Source organism: Oncorhynchus masou, chromosome 13 (genome assembly GCF_036934945.1).
Source record: "Oncorhynchus masou masou isolate Uvic2021 chromosome 13, UVic_Omas_1.1, whole genome shotgun sequence".
In the NCBI taxonomy this organism is placed as follows: Eukaryota; Metazoa; Chordata; class Actinopteri; order Salmoniformes; family Salmonidae; genus Oncorhynchus; species Oncorhynchus masou.
Window position 1 is genome coordinate 23,148,104 of NC_088224.1, and position 16,288 is coordinate 23,164,391.

At 47.5% G+C, this 16,288-nt stretch overlaps 1 protein-coding gene across 2 annotated transcripts; it reads right to left on the reverse strand.

The window, feature by feature from the left end:
* Nucleotides 1-1,673: 1,673 nt before the first annotated feature.
* LOC135551374 (chondroitin sulfate proteoglycan 5-like) lies at nt 1,674-13,246 on the reverse strand. 2 transcript variants are annotated; one of them, XM_064982593.1, is made up of 5 exons: nt 12,773-13,246; nt 10,476-11,235; nt 9,246-9,434; nt 5,163-5,322; nt 1,674-2,714 (listed from the first exon to the last, which is right to left on the reverse strand). In XM_064982593.1, exons 1-5 carry the CDS (start codon nt 12,843-12,845, stop codon nt 2,520-2,522), a joined length of 1,377 nt encoding a protein of 458 aa, XP_064838665.1. In that variant the 5' UTR covers nt 12,846-13,246; the 3' UTR covers nt 1,674-2,519. The 2 variants fall into 2 exon arrangements, with proteins under 2 accessions (XP_064838665.1, XP_064838666.1); XM_064982594.1 differs by having other exon boundaries at nt 5,247-5,322; nt 12,773-13,244.
* Between the last annotated feature and the right edge of the window lie 3,042 nt (nt 13,247-16,288).

Sequence of the window (16,288 nt, forward strand, 5' to 3'; positions counted from 1 at the left end):
TCCGCTCTCTCCACTGGCTTCCAGTTGAAGCTCGCATCCGCTACAAGACCATGGTGCTTGCCTACGGAGCTGTGAGGGGAACGGCACCGCAGTACCTCCAGGCTCTGATCAGGCCCTACACCCAAACAAGGGCACTGCGTTCATCCACCTCTGGCCTGCTCGCCTCCCTACCACTGAGGAAGTACAGTTCCCGCTCAGCCCAGTCAAAACTGTTCGCTGCTCTGGCCCCCCAATGGTGGAACAAACTCCCTCACGACGCCAGGACAGCGGAGTCAATCACCACCTTCCGGAGACACCTGAAACCCCACCTCTTCAAGGAATACCTAGGATAGGATAAAGCAATCCTTCTCAACCCCCCCCCCCCTTAAATGATTTAGATGCACTATTGTAAAGTGGCTGTTCCACTGATGTCAGAAGGTGAATTCACCAATTTGTAAGTCGCTCTGGATAAGAGCGTCTGCTAAATGACTTAAATGTAAATGATGTAAATGAATATAAAACCATAAGCAAATAGGTCAACTGTGATGTGACTAAAGAATTAATCAGGGTGATTTTTCCACAAATAGACAGGTATTTTCCTGTCCATGGTAGCATGATCCATTTTTGCTAACTTTCTGTAAAAATGTATTGCTGTGAGATCATTTCTTTATTTCGGGAAATGTATACCGAGTATGTCCACATCACCGTCAGATCATTTTATTAATAAACTACACGGTAATGTAAAAGTTGTATTTTTTAGTGATCCAATGCATAATATAGTACATTTATCATAATTTGGTTTTAATCCAGAGGTTAAAAAAAGTATCTAGATCCTCTATGAGGCTGTGGATCCAAGTTGTGTATTTAAAGAAAACATGAATCATCAGTGTACCATGACACCTTTATGTTTTTAATCCTTTAATATTATTGTTGGATCTGATTTTAACAGCTAACATTTCGATAGCCATAATAAATAGATATGCCGATAGTGGACAACCTTGTTTTACTCCTCTTGACAGTTTAAAACTTTGAGAAGTAGCCATTCTTTACTATTTTACACCTAGAGTTACTATACATGACTTTAACCCATTGTATATTAGATTCACCAAAATTGAAATGTTCCAGGCATTTATATATAAACTCCAGTCGTACTTTATCAAAAGCCTTTTCAAAGTCAGGCCTGGTTTCCAAGATAATTTATAGTGTTCTATTGTTTCCAGTACTTGTCTTATATTATCTTCAATGGGTATAGTCCACGTGAAAGACCTGTCTGATTAGAATTGATAATATCAGACAAAACTGAAGTGTAAGGGGCCTCCAATATTTTAAATGGACTGTGTGTGTGTGTGTGTGTGTGTGTGTGTGTGTGTGTGTGTGTGTGTGTGTGTGTGTGTGTGTGTGTGTGTGTGTGTGTGTGTGTGTGTGTGTGTGTGTGTGTGTGTGTGTGTGTGTGTGTGTGTGTGTGTGTGTGAGAGTGTGTGTGTGTGTGTTTATTAAAGTGTTAATTAAGCCATGCACAATAAGCCAGGGAAAGCTGTGTGTGTATGAGAGAGAGAGAGAGTGTGTGTGTGTGTGTGTGTATGCATGCTGTGGTTGGGAATAGTCATGAGAGAGATAGAGAGAGAGAGAGAGAGAGAGAAAACAATTAAGGTAGAGGGATAGGGCCATTCCAGGAACACACAGGGACCAGCTAATTTAAAGTTACAAAGTTTTATTTCAACAACTCTGGTTCCGATGCTATAACGATGTGTTCTCCCCCCAAAAATACCAAACCTTGAATTTCATCAAAGGGTTATAACCCGCATCAATAGAAACCATAAATATATCAATGTTAGCAAGCCAGACAACACAGTAACTTTACATGAGACCGAGACATATTCACTGGATCATATCAAACATCAAAGTATCTCAACTGTTTCTCTTGTATTTCTGGTCAATCTTGTTTATAATGATTTTCCAAAAAGAGCTGTTTTAGTAGAAAACAGCAGTGCATGCAGACAAAAAGAAGGGTAAAGATCGGAAATGGCACCTTATTCCCTACATTGTGCACCACTTTTGACCAGAGCTCTAGCCAAAAGTGGTGCACAATGAAGGGAATGTTATTTTTGACTCAGACTTAAGGCGGACAGTGGGAGAAGGGAGGACAGCAGTAAAGGGTCAGAGTTCTAAGGTCAGAGATTAGAGCAGGACATTGTGGGAGAGGAGAGTTTGTCCAGCCATAGACAGTTTAGTTCAGGATTGCTACAGTGATGCAGCTCGGTGTCGCAAGGAAGAAGTAGCATCGCCCCCATGTGGTCAGTAGTGGTGCAACATGTTATGTAAGGTATAGAGTATAGTACAGTATAGTATAATACAGTACAGTACAGTATATTGTAGTATAGTTGTGTTTTCGTCCTTTTAGCTTCTAGTGGAGTCAAGGGGCTCAACAGTCCCTCTCCAGGAACCCAGCTATAGTATAGAATAATATAGTATAGTAGATGTATGCAGTATTATGGTTCCCCTTATGTGCATGGTGGTATTACATTAATCATAATAATGATTTAGTATATGTTGTTGGAGTGAGAGGAGTTTGCCTCCTCCCTATTTACCTCCTGGTCTGTGTTAGGGGTGTGGTCAGAGGAGTGGGCAGGGCGGTTGTTAATATGTTTGGGCGAATGAGAGTTGGCGATGTTCAGAGACTCCTCCCCTTGAATGAATTGAGACTTTACAGGGTCCTCCATTTTCTGAGGGTCATCCTGTGGAACAACACACACAGACAAACCCACATTACACACACACACACACACACACACACACACACACACACACACACACACACACACACACACACACACACACACACACACACACACACACACACACACACACACACACACACACACTCGTTAGACACACATGCATGTGTTACATCCAGTGGAGGATGGCTCATAATAATGGCTGGAACGATGCGAATGGAGTGGCATCAAATGGAAACATGTGTTTGATGTATTTGATACCATTCCACTGATTCCATTCCAGACATTACCACAAGCCTGTCCTCCCCAATTAAGGTGCCACCAACCTCCTGTGCTACATACCCGAATGTCATACACACACATATTGACACATACGTTACATACACAAACATTGATTGTCTGATGGCAGACATTTGAAGGTCATGAGGATAGTACAGTAACTGGGTCAGCTAACAGAGACCAGCCATTCTTCATGAGTTAGAAAGTGTGTGTGTTAGTGTGTGCATGCATGAGTGTTTGTGCCTGTGTGTCAGGGGAGTTCATTTGGGTTCGCTCTAAATTCAAATTTAATTCAATAAACCTACAACCTATGTGTTAGGTGCCCCACTTTCTGGCAAAGCCACATTTACTCTGTTTAAATCAATGTTGGTTTGTTGAATGGAGCTGGAGATGGGGAGGCTGCTGTGTGGAAGCAAAGGGACCGTGACCAACCCTAATGCTGCTAGGAGGAAACAAGGATAAGGAGACAAAATGGCTGCCCTACCCCATCCACAGGGGGAGAGGAAGAAGCACTGTAGCCCATAATGTCTGCCCTATCCCTAGTAACCACCGACGAGAGGAAGAAGCACTGTAGCCCATAATGTCTGCCCTATCCCTAGCAACCACCGACGAGAGGAAGAAGCACTGTAGCCCATAATGTCTGCCCTATCCCTAGTAACCACCGACAAGAGGAAGAAGCACTGTAGCCCATAATGTCTGCCCTATCCCTAGTAACCACCGACGAGAGGAAGAAGCACTGTAGCCCATAATGTCTGCCCTATCCCTAGCAACCACAGAGGAGAGGAAGAAACACTGTAGCCCATAATGTCTGCCCTATCACTAGTAACCACCGACGAGAGGAAGAAGCACTGTAGCCCATAATGTCTGCCCTACCCCTATCCACAGGGGGAGAGGAAGAAGCACTGTAGCCCATAATGTCTGCCCTATCCCTAGCAACCACAGAGGAGAGGAAGAAACACTGTAGCCCATAATGTCTGCCCTATCCCTAGCAACCACAGAGGAGAGGAAGAAACACTGTAGCCCATAATGTCTGCCCTATCCCTAGCAACCACAGAGGAGAGGAAGAAGCACTGTAGCCCATAATGTCTTCCCTATCCCTAGTAACCACAGAGGAGAGGAAGAAGCACTGTAGCCCATAATGTCTCCCCTATCCCTAGTAACCACAGAGGAGAGGAAGAAGCACTGTAGCCCATAATGTCTTCCCTATCCCTAGTAACCACAGAGGAGAGGAAGAAGCACTGTAGCCCATAATGTCTGCCCTATCCCTAGTAACCACAGAGGAGAGGAAGAAGCACTGTAGCCCATAATGTCTTCCCTATCCCTAGTAACCACAGAGGAGAGGAAGAAGCACTGTAGCCCATAATGTCTTCCCTATCCCTAGTAACCACAGAGGAGAGGAAGAAGCACTGTAGCCCATAATGTCTTCCCTAGTATCCCTAGTAACCATCCCTAGTAACCAGGAGAGGAAGAAGCACTGTAGCCCATAATGTCTGCCCTATCCCTAGTAACCACAGACGAGAGGAAGAAGCACTGTAGCCCATAATGTCTGCCCTATCCCTAGTAACCACAGAGGAGAGGAAGAAGCACTGTAGCCCATAATGTCTGCCCTATCCCTAGTAACCACCGAGGAGAGGAAGAAGCACTGTGGCCAGTAATGGTTGCCAAGTTGAACTGGAGGCTAACTGGGTCACGTATAGTGTGCAGTTTCCAGCTTGGTAAGGTTAAAACACATCCAGCTGAGGAAACTGGCCACTGTTGTGCTTCCGCTTACCTGACAGTAAGGGTGTCTAGGCTTATACTCCCAGATGCAGCTGCTTCTCGCTCTCTGCATGTGAAAACCACATCTCAACTGTGTGTGTGTGTGTGTGTGTGTGTGTGTGTGTGTGTGTGTGTGTGTGTGTGTGTGTGTGTGTGTGTGTGTGTGTGTGTGTGTGTGTGTGTGTGTGTGTGTGTGTGTGTGTGTGTGTGTGTGTGTGTGTGTGTGTGTGTGTGTGTGTGTGTGTGTGTGTGTGTGTGTGTGTGCCTGACAGACAGACAGACAGACACATTCTATAGACAGACAGACTAATGGACTGAGACAGACTGACACACAGCTAGCCAGGGTTAGGGCTTAAGGTTAGGGTCAGTCTAAGGTTAGAGGTCAGGGGTTATAGGTCTGGAGTTAGTTACCTGACAGATAATGTTGTCATAATAAGCCAGATTGTGAGCGTGGGGTTGAGGGGGGGGCGGGGGGGAGTCACACAACTTCCTTACGTTGGCATGGGAACCATCTTGCGCCGTGGAAACAGAGAAGCCATCAGTCTGCATCTCGCTGTGTGGACGGTATATACTGGAGCGAGGGAAGGAGGAGAGGACAGAGGGATGGGACAGAGGTGTGGGACAGAGGGATGGGACAGAGGTGTGGGACATAGGGATGGGACAGAGGTGTGGGACAGAGGTGTGGGACATAGGGATGGGACAGAGGTGTGGATAGGGACAGAGGTGTGGGACAGAGGTGTGGAACAGAGGGATGGGACAGAGGGGTGTGGGACAGAGGTGTGGGACATAGGGATGGGATGGGACAGATGTGTGGAACAGAGGGATGGGACAGAGGTGTGGGACAGAGGGATGGAACAGAGGTGGGAGGGATGGAGAAGAGGTGTGGGACAGAGGTGTGGGACAGAGGGATGGAACAGAGGTGTGGGACAGAGGGTGTGGGACAGATGTGGGAACAGAGGGATGGGACAGAGGTGTGGGACAGAGGTGTGGGGAACAGAGGGGTGGGACAGAGGTGTGGGACAGAGGGGTGTGGGACATAGGGATGGGACAGATGTGTGGACAGAGGGATGGGACAGAGGTGTGGGACAGAGGTGTGGGACAGAGGTGTGGGACAGAGGGGTGGGACAGAGGTGTGGGACAGAGGTGTGGGACAGAGGTGTGGGACAGAGGGGTGGGACAGAGGTGTGGGACAGAGGGATGGGACAGAGGTGTGGGACATAGGGATGGGACAGAGGTGTGGAACAGAGGGGTGGGACAGAGGTGTGGGACAGAGGTGTGGGACAGAGGTGTGGGACAGAGGTGTGGAACAGAGGGGTGGGACAGAGGGATGGGACAGAGGTGTGGGACAGAGGTGTGGGACAGAGGGATGGGACAGAGGGATGGGACAGAGGGATGGGACAGAGGGATGGGACAGAGGTGTGGGACAGAGGGATGGGACAGAGGTGTGGGACATAGGGATGGGACAGATGTGTGGAACAGAGGTGTGGGACAGAGGTGTGGGACAGAGGGGTGGGACAGAGGTGTGGGACAGAGGGATGGAGAAGAGGTGTGGGACAGAGGGATGGAGAAGAGGCATGGGACAGAGGTGTGGGACAGAGGTGTGGGACAGAGGGATGGGACAGAGGGATGGAACAGAGGTGTGGGACAGAGGGATGGAGAAGAGGTGTGGGACAGAGGGATGGAGAAGAGGTGTGGGACAGAGGTGTGGGACAGAGGAATGGAGAAGAGGTGTGGGACAGAGGTGTGGGACAGAGGGATGGAGAAGAGGTGTGGGACAGAGGGATGGAGAAGAGGTGTGGGACAGAGGGATGGGACAGAGGGATGGGACAGAGGGATGGAGAAGAGGTGTGGGACAGAGGTGTGGGACAGAGGGATGGAGAAGAGGTGTGGGACGGAGGTGTGGGACAGAGGTGTGGGACGGAGGTGTGGGACAGAGGGATGGGACAGAGGGATGGGACGGAGGTGTGGGACAGAGGGATGGGACAGAGGGATGGAGAAGAGGTGTGGGACGGAGGGATGGGACAGAGGTGTGGGACGGAGGTGTGGGACAGAGATGTGGGACAGAGGGATGGGACAGAGGGATGGAGAAGAGGTGTGGGACGGAGGTGTGGGACAGAGGGATGGGACAGAGGTGTGGGACAGAGGGATGGGACAGAGGTGTGGGACAGAGATGTGGGACGGAGGTGTGGGACAGAGGGATTTTCATTGATGTGACAAACGTGTCATGTAAAAGCCTTTTATACTGTCAAATATGAATTGTTTAATAAATAAGGCCTCTCTCCCCCTTTCTCTCTATCTGAATGTAATGGTTAAACCCTCGGAGTGAACATGTTATCTCAGAGACATACACCCACACACTGTTAGGCTGGTCTACTTTCAGCTGAAGAACAGTAATTACTGCTGCATCCATGTCTGGCCTTCCTCACAAGTTATCACCATAACTCTCTGTGTCTCTCTTCCCCTCTCTTTCTCTGTGTCTCTCTTCCCCTCTCTTTCTCTGTGTCTCTCTTCCCCTCTCTTTCTCTGCATCTCTCTCTTCCCCTCTCTTTCTCTGTGTCTCTCTTCCCCTCTCTTTCTCTGTGTCTCTCTTCCCCTCTCTTTCTCTGCATCTCTCTTCCCTCTCTTTCTCTGCATCTCTCTTCTCTCTCTCCCTCTCTTTCTCTGCGTCTCTCTTCCCCCTCTTTCTCTGTCTTCCCTCTCTCTGTGTCTCTCTGTCTCTCTTCCCCTCTCTTTCTCTGTCTCTCCTCTCTTCCCTCTCTTTCTCTGTGTCTCTCTTCCCCTCTCTTTCTCTGTCTCTCTCTTCCCCCTCTCTCTCTGTCTCTCTTCCCCCCTCTCTCTCTGTGTCTCTCTTCACCTCTCTTTCTCTGTGTCTCTCTTCCCCCCTCTCTCTCTGTATCTCTCTTCCCCTCTTTCTCTGCATCTCTCTTTCCCTCTTTCTCTGTGCATCTCTCTTCCCCTCTTTCTCTCTTTCCCTCTCTTTCTCTGTATCTCTCTTCCCCTCTCTTTCTCTGCATCTCTCTTCCCCTCTCTTTTTTCTTTCTCTGTATCTCTCTTCCCTCTCTTTCTCTGTGTCTCTCTTCCCTCTGTATCTCTCTCTCTTCCCCTCTCTTTCTCTGTCTCTCTTCCCTCTCTTTCTCTGTATCTCTCTTTTCCCTCTCTTCCCTCTCTTTCTCTGTGTCTCTCTTCCCCTCTCTTTCTCTGTGTCTCTCTTCCCCTCTCTTTCTCTGTGTCTCTCTTCCCCTCTCTATCTCTCTTTCTCTGTATCTCTCTTCCCCTCTCTTTCTCTGTATCTCTCTTTCTCTGTATCTCTCTTCCCCTCTCTTTCTCTGTGTCTCTCTTCCCCTCTCTTTCTCTGTATCTCTCTTCCCCTCTCTTTCTCTGTCTCTCTTCCCCTCTCTTTCTCTGTGTCTCTCTTCCCCTCTCTTTCTCTCTGTCTCTCTTCTCTTTCTCTGTCTCTCTTCCCCTCTCTCTCTTCCCCTCTTTCTCTGTATCTCTCTTCCCCTCTTTCTCTGCATCTCTCTTCCCCTCTCTTTCTCTGTGTCTCTCTTCCCCTCTCTTTCTCTGCATCTCTCTTCCCCTCTCTTTCTCTGTATCTCTCTTCCCCTCTCTTTCTCTGTATCTCTCTTCCCCTCTCTTTCTCTGCATCTCTCTGTATCTCTCTTCCCTCTCTTTCTCTGTGTCTCTCTTCCACTCTCCTTCTCTGTATCTCTTCCCCTCTCTTTCTCTGTCCCCTCTCTTTCTCTGTATCTCTTCCCCTCTCTTTCTCTGTATCTCTCTTCTCTCTCTTTCTCTGTTTCTCTCTTCCCCTCTCTTTCTCTGTATCTCTCTTTCCCCTCTCTCTTTCTCTGTATCTCTCTTCCCCTCTCTTCTCTCTCCCCTCTCTTTATCTCTCTTCCCTCTCTTTCTCTGTATCTCTTCTTCCCCCTCTTTCTCTGTATCTGTGTCTCTCTTCCCCTCTCTTTCTCTTCTTTCCCCTCTCTTTCTCTGTATCTCTCTTCCCCTCTCTTTCTCTGTATCTCTCTTCCCTCTCTTTTCTCTGTATCTCTTCCCCTCTCTTTCTCTGTATCTCTCTTTCCCTTTCTTCTCTGCTGTATCTCTCTGTATCTCTCTTCCCCTCTCTTTCTCTGTATCTCTCTTTTCTCTGTATCTCTCTTCCCCTCTCTTTCTCTGTATCTCTCTTCCCTCTCTCTGTCTTCTCTTTCTCTTATCTCTCTTCCCCTCTCTTTCTCTGTATCTCTCTTCCCCTCTCTTTCTCCGTATCTCTCTTCCCCTCTCTTTCTCTGTATCTCTCTTCCCCTCTCTTTCTCTGTATCTCTCTTCCCCTCTCTCTCTGTAGCTCTCTCGCATATATATTTTTTCCACTTTATTTTATTTAATATTTTCTTGTAATAAAGCATTTCACGGTGAGGTCTCCACCTGTTGTATTCAGCGCATGTGACAAATAAAATGTGATTAGATTATTTCTGTCTCTTTTTCTCTTAGACATACACTGACCTGCGTCTGCGGAGTCGCCTGTTCTCAATCCTCAGGCGGTGGAGTCGTTTGGCGAAGAAGACAATGATGATGATGAGTAGGATGAGGGTCGTAGAGGCCACACCCACTACCACACACAGCACCTGGAAGTCTGTCACCACCCAATCACAACGAGAGCCCTTGTTCCACATATAGTCCTGAACATTACATCTAGAGAGATAGGGGTGGGGGGATATTTTAACTATAGAATAGACAGACAGGCAGTAGAATTCAGGAAGTATTTGTGTCTCTAAAACAAACTGCCGCGCTATCTGACGATTGTTGTTACAAAGCAATGTCAATGAGTTGATGTACTGCTACTAGTACTGTAGAAAAATAGCAACGTTGGATGTTCTAAGTACTCAACAGTGCTTAAAGCAGATCAGGAGACCTCTATTGAGGTTTGGGACATTTTTTTATATATATATATTTTTGCATGTAGTTACATTTTAATTGCAGTGCTCACCTAGCATAAGGGTGTTTTTAGCAGTGTTTTTGGAGTGCACATGAGACGGTAGAGTTTGCAAAAGAAATACCCAAATAATCAGGAAATCATTCTGCCAGGTAATCATAGGCTACTCTGTAGTTAACATTTAATTCAGAATGTTTTTGGGAAAGCCTTTCCATCTACCACTGGCTTCTTCATTAGCATCATCTCGAACAGCTACACAAAGTGGTACAGGGATTCTCGCTGCTTCTTCAGTATGAATCACTGATGCATTCTGTTCATGTCTTACTATACACTTCGGCAAATTAATACATTTAGCTGATTCCCTACTAAGTTCAATACATTTTTGAAAATTGTTGAATTCTGTTTTAATGTCTGGATTCTGTGATTCAGTCCTTGTTCTCTGCATCTCAGATTTTATAAGGCCTACATGTGCCTGTCCTAGGTTAGATCAGAAGTCTGTCCAGTAATTAAGAGAGAATCAGCCCAGACTAGTCCTATAATAAGATCAACTGGATCAGAGAGGGTGTTTCTGTGTTTGACATGTGGAAGGGGAGGTTCAGGTTGGGTAAGGACATATGGACCCCCCCCTGCTGAGTAGGCTTGTGGCCCTGCATCCTTGTACATGTTTGTCAGTGGGGTGTCTATTCTGGTTTTGTTAGAAAGACACCAGCTGTATATTGTTCTGGAGTGTACAAACCACTAAGCCCCCACCCACATTATTGTACATGTATTTCTTTCCACTGATGATTGTGTAAAATTACCTGCAGAATGCTCCCATTCCAGTAGCGATGGTACAAACTCCTCTGTTGTAGCAGAAGTCAGGCTGTGCGTCACACTGAGACACACACTCACCCCCGACCTCTGACCTCACAAAGCCCAGACCACACCCATCTGACCCCTGAGGAGGGGAAGGAGGGGGGGGGGATTGAGACTGAGAGGGGGGCTGAGACTGAGAGGGTGGCTGGGGGTCATCATTGTAAGGGGTAACATTGGGGACAGGGGAGCCAGTGAGCGATGGGTTTTCATCCTCCATGTCTGCCAGAGGGGTCAGGGTCGGATCAGGGTCAAGGGTTGTGTCTATGGTGGAGAGTTCGTCATCGGGGGACAAGTAGTCGTAGAAATCTGACAGAGTCCAGGCTGTGGGGTCTCCTGCCCGCTGCTGCAGGGGCTGAACTACAGCCGTCAGCCAATCAGAATCAGACGAGAGGTCAGGGGTCAAGGGGCGGTCGGGGTTATGGAACTCCACCTTGATGATATCATCTGAGCGTTCCTGAGATTCCCCGCCAGTTAGCTCTTCTCTGATTGGCTGATCGTCCTGTTCAGTGAAGTCCAAGTGGGAGTGTCTTCTGTGAGAGGGTTTGCGTTTGATGGCACTGAGAGGAAGTCCAGCCGCTAGCCCTAACCCTAAACCAATCAGCTCTGCTGAGTCATCACCGATAAGCACCGCCCTTTCTACAGCGGAGAAAGAAGATTGGCTGTGCTGGACTTCCGTCCTGCTGACGGTGGTCAATGAGAGGTCTCCTGTCAGGTCAATCAGAAACAACAAATAGATCAGGACACACCCACACATACACAGGAGACCATTGCAATGGATTTTATTCACTTCTCAGCCATGATCCTTCAAAATCCAGAGTAGCGTGATTGGAAGCTGATGTGCCCAATTAAAATTAATCGAAAACTGCCCTCTCTCTCCCTCCCTCCCTCCCTCCTTCTATACTTTGAAGCAGAAGCTGTGTGTCAGTGTGGATTAGGAGCAGTGATGTTCTAACATGCTCTACTGACCACAGATGAAATTAGATTAGGATTACAGCTATAGGTTAAACACTGACCATGCGAAATACTCACAGCAATCTACTGACGGACACCACAGGAGAGGAGAAGAGTGTAAAGGGGAGCAGAGGATCGGAGAGGAGCAGAAAGAGGAGGAGCAGAGAGGAGCAGAAAGAGGAGGAGCAGAGAGGAGCAGAAAGAGGAGGAGCAGAAAGGAGAGGAGCAGAAAGGAGAAGAGCGGAAAGGAGAGGTGCGGAAAGAGGAGGAGCAGAGAGGAGCAGAAAGAGGAGGAGCAGAAAGGAGAGGAGAGGAGCGGAGAGGAGCAGAAAGAGGAGGAGCAGAAAGGAGAGGAGAGGAGCGGAGAGGAGCGGAAAGGAGAGGAGCCGAGAGGAGAAATGTATGGACATGCCACTACACATACAGTTTGTTACCATAGTAACAGATCTGTAGCCATAGAAACAGAGCTCTGACTACGGTAACCAGGTTGGCTTGGCTGCGATTGGTCAGAGCTCAGTCCCAGCAACCTCTCCTGGCAGGAGAGCACAGGATCATGGGTAGCTATACCGGTTGGCCACTAACACACACACACACACACACAATATGAGTGTGTGTGCTTGTGTTGACGGTGATACATTGTGACAGAATGTTGCTCTCTGGGGCCACAGGGCAGATGGACCTCACAGGGTGGGTCCACACACATTCCAATACGCAGTACACACACACACACACACACACACACACACACACACACACACACACACACACACACACACACACACACACACACACGTCATGTAATTCAAATTCCTTATCTCTTCTACACTAATGTTTGATCAACTCCATCTGTGTTTGTATTTGTGATTGTGCACACACGTGAACGTGCATACAAGTGTGTGCACGCTTGTGTCAGTGTGTGTGTGTGTGTTTGTGATCCGGGACAGCAGTTGCCCGTTGGCAAAACAACATCAGTGATCAATAAAGAAGCTATCAGCTGATCGATTACACTCTCTGATGACCAATGAAGAAGCTATCAGAGCCAGAGTTCATTACTAGCAGTAATAGAAAGAAAAAACTCTTATTCCATACTATATTCCAAAGTCAGCGACACATTCAGACAAAATAATGCCATGCTGAAGATAATGGATTTTATAGTCTCTCTCTCTCACTGTTGAGCCCACGTTTCCAGACGTTTGAGGTACAATAGTGAACAGACACACACACACACACACACACACACACACACACACAGAACAGACACACATTAACACACACACAGCAGTGTTCTTACCGTGAGCAGACAGAGAGAGGAGGAGAGACATCATTAACGACCAACTCCACGACCGGCTCTCCCAGCGCGCCATACCACCGTCCTCCGACACACACCGCGCTACACACACTGGTACACACACCGATGCACCAGGACACACACACACCAGACCCAGTTACTCAGCAGCACAGACTCCTTCAGAGTGTGTGAGTGTGAGTGTGAGTGAGTGTGTGTGTGTGTGTGTGTGTGTGTGTGTGTGTGTGTGTGTGTGTGTGTGTGTGTGTGTGTGTGTGTGTGTGTGTGTGTGTGTGTGTGTGTGTATGTCTGTCAGTGTGTGTGTGTATGAGTATGTGTCAGTGTGTGTGTGGAGCAGTGGTAATCCAAGCATAAACCCTCTCTGTGTTCAGATCTGTTGCCGGTGAGACGAGGCTGCTCTGTCTGTGGTCTGGGGTTGTTCTACTCCACTGTCTGATCCTCTGTCTGTTGGTTTAGTCTGTTCCCCCCTCTGTTGGTTTAGTCCGTTCCCCCCTCTGTTGATTTAGTCCGTTCCCCCCTCTGTTGGATTAGTCCGTTCCCCCCTCTGTTGGATTAGTCCGTTCCCCCATCTGTTGGTTTAGTCCGTTCCCCCTCTGTTGGATTAGTCTGTTCCCCCCTCTTTTGGTATAGTCCGTTCCCCCTCTGTTGGTTAAGTCCATTCCCCCCTCTGCTGGTTTAGTCCGTTCCCCCCTCTGTTGGTTTAGTCTGTTCCTCCCTCTGTTGGTTTAGTCTGTTCCCCCTTCTGTTGGTTTAGTTTCTTCCTCCATCTGTTGGTTTAGTCTGTTCACCCCTCTGTTGGTTTAGTTTCTTCCTCCATCTGTTGGTTAAGTCTGTTCCTCCGTCAGTTGGTTTAGTCTGTTCCTCCCTCTGTTGGTTTAGTTTCTTCCTCCATCTGTTGGTTTAGTCTGTTCCTCCATCTGTTGGTTTAGTCTGTTCCTCCGTCTGTTGGTTTAGTTTCTTCCTCCATCTGCTGGTTTAGTCTGTTCCTCCGTCTGTTGGTTTAGTCTGTTCCCCCCTCTTTTGGTTTAGTCCGTTCCCCCCTCTGTTGGTTTAGTCCATTCCCCCCTCTGCTGGTTTAGTCCGTTCCCCCCGCTGTTGGTTTAGTCTGTTCCTCCATCTGTTGGTTTAGTCTGTTCCTCCATCTGTTGGTTTAGTCTGTTCCCCCCTCTGTTGGTTTAGTTTCTTCCTCCATCTGTTGGTTTAGTCTGTTCCTCCATCTGTTGGTTTAGTCTGTTCCCCCCTCTGTTGGTTTAGTTTCTTCCTCCATCTGTTGGTTTAGTCTGTTCCTCCATCTGTTGGTATAGTCTGTTCCTCCGTCTGTTGGTTTAGTTTCTTCCTCCATCTGTTGGTTTAGTCTGTTCCTCCATCTGTTGGTTTAGTCTGTTCCTCCGTCTGTTGGTTTAGTTTCTTCCTCCATCTGTTGGTTTAGTCTGTTCCTCCATCTGCTGGTTTAGTCTGTTCCTCCGTCTGTTGGTTTACTTTCTTCCTCCATCTAATGGTTTAGTTTCTTCCTCCATCTGTTGGTTTAGTCTGTTCCTCAATCTGTTGGTTTAGTCTGTTCCTCCCTCTGTTGGTTTAGTTTCTTCCTCCATCTGTTGGTTTGGTCGTTTCCTCCCTCTGCTGGTTTAGTCCATTCCTCCCTCTGCTGGTTTAGTCTGTTCCTCCATCTGTTGGTTTAGTCTGTTCCTCCATCTGTTGGTTTAGTCTGTTCCTCCCTCTGTTGGTTTAGTCTGTTCCCCCTTCTGTTGGTTTAGTCTGTTCCTCCATCTGTTGGTTTAGTCTGTTCCCCCCTCTGTTGGTTTAGTTTCTTCCCCACTCTGTTGGTTTAGTTTCTTCCTCCATCTGTTGGTTTAGTCTGTTCCCCCCTCTGTTGGTTTAGTTTCTTCCCCCCTCTGTTGGTTTAGTTTCTTCCTCCATCTGTTGGTTTAGTCTGTTCCTCCGTCTGTTGGTTTAGTCTTTTCCTACCTCTGTTGGTTTAGTTTCTTCCTCCATCTGCTGGTTTAGTCTGTTCCTCCCTCTGTTGGTTTAGTCTGTTCCTCCCTCTGTTGGTTTAGTTTCTTCCTCCATCTGTTGGTTTAGTCTGTTCCTCCATCTGCTGGTTTAGTCTGTTCCTCCGTCTGTTGGTTTAGTCTGTTCCCCCCTCTGTTGGTTTAGTTTCTTCCTCCATCTGTTGGTTTAGTCTGTTCCTCCATCTGTTGGTATAGTCTGTTCCTCCGTCTGTTGGTTTAGTTTCTTCCTCCATCTGTTGGTTTAGTCTGTTCCTCCATCTGTTGGTTTAGTCTGTTCCTCCATCTGTTGGTTTAGTCTGTTCCTCCGTCTGTTGGTTTAGTTTCTTCCTCCATCTGCTGGTTTAGTCTGTTCCTCCCACTGTTGGTTTAGTTTCTTCCTCCATCTGTTGGTTTAGTCTGTTCCTCCATCTGTTGGTATAGTCTGTTCCTCCATCTGTTGGTTTAGTTGTTCCTCCATCTGTTGGTTTAGTCTGTTCCTCCATCTGTTGGTTTAGTTTGTTCCTCCATCTGTTGATTTAGTCTGTTCCTCCATCTGTTGATTTAGTCTGTTCCTCCATCTGTTGGTTTAGTTTGTTCCTCCTGTTGGTTTAGTTTCTTCCTCCATCTGTTGGTTTAGTTTCTTCCTCCATCTGTTGGTTTAGTCTGTTCCTCCGTCTGTTGGTTTAGTTTCTTCCTCCCACTGTTGGTTTAGTTTCTTCCTCCATCTGTTTGTTTAGTCTGTTCCTCCGTCTGTTGGTTTAGTTTCTTCCCCCCTCTGTTGGTTTAGGTTCTTCCTCCATCTGTTGGTTTGGTCGTTTCCTCCCTCTGCTGGTTTAGTCCATTCCTCCCTCTGCTGGTTAAGTCTGTTCCTCCCTTTGTTGGTTTATTCTGTTCCCCCCTCTGTTGGCTTAGTTTGTTCTTCCATCTGTTGGTTTAGTCTGTTCCTTTGTCTGTTGGTTTAGTCTGTTTCTTTGTCTGTTGTTTTAGTCTGTTCCTCCCTCTGCTGGTTTAGTCTGTTCCTGCCTCTGTTGGTTTATTCTGTTCCACCCTCTGTTGGTTTAGTCTGTTCCTCCCTTTGCTGGTTTAGTGTCTCTCTTCCCCTCTCTTTCTCTGTATCTCTTTCTCTGTATCTCTCTTCCCCTCTATTTCTCTGTATCTCTCTTCCCTCTCTTTCTCTGTATCTCTCTTCCCCTCTCTTTCTCTGTGTCTCTCTTCCCCTCTCTCTCTGTATCTCTCTTCCCCTCTCTTTCTGTATCTCTTCCTCTCTTTCTGTATCTCTCTTCCCTCTCTTTCTGTATCTCTCTTCCCCTCTCTTTCTCTGTATCTCTCTTCCCCTCTCTTTCTCTTCCCCCTTTCTCTCTATTTCTATTCCCCTCTCTCTCTGTATCTCTCTTCCCTCTCTTTCTCTGTATCTCTCTTCCCCTCTCTTTCTCTGTATCTCTCTCTCTCTCTCTCTGTATCTCTCTTCCCCTCTCTCTCTGTATCTCTCTTCCCCTCTCTCTCTGTATCTCTC

Coding starts and splice junctions, on each gene's coding strand:
- LOC135551374 (XM_064982593.1), bottom strand. CDS start 12,845: ATGGCGCGCTGGGAGAGCCGGTCGTGGAGTTGGTCGTTAATGATGTCT. Junction 11,236..12,772: donor CCTCTCTCTGTCTGCTCACG/GTAAGAACACTG, acceptor TTGACCTGACAG/GAGACCTCTCATTGACCACC. Junction 2,715..5,162: donor ATGACAACATTATCTGTCAG/GTAACTAACTCC, acceptor GTTGTTCCACAG/GATGACCCTCAGAAAATGGA.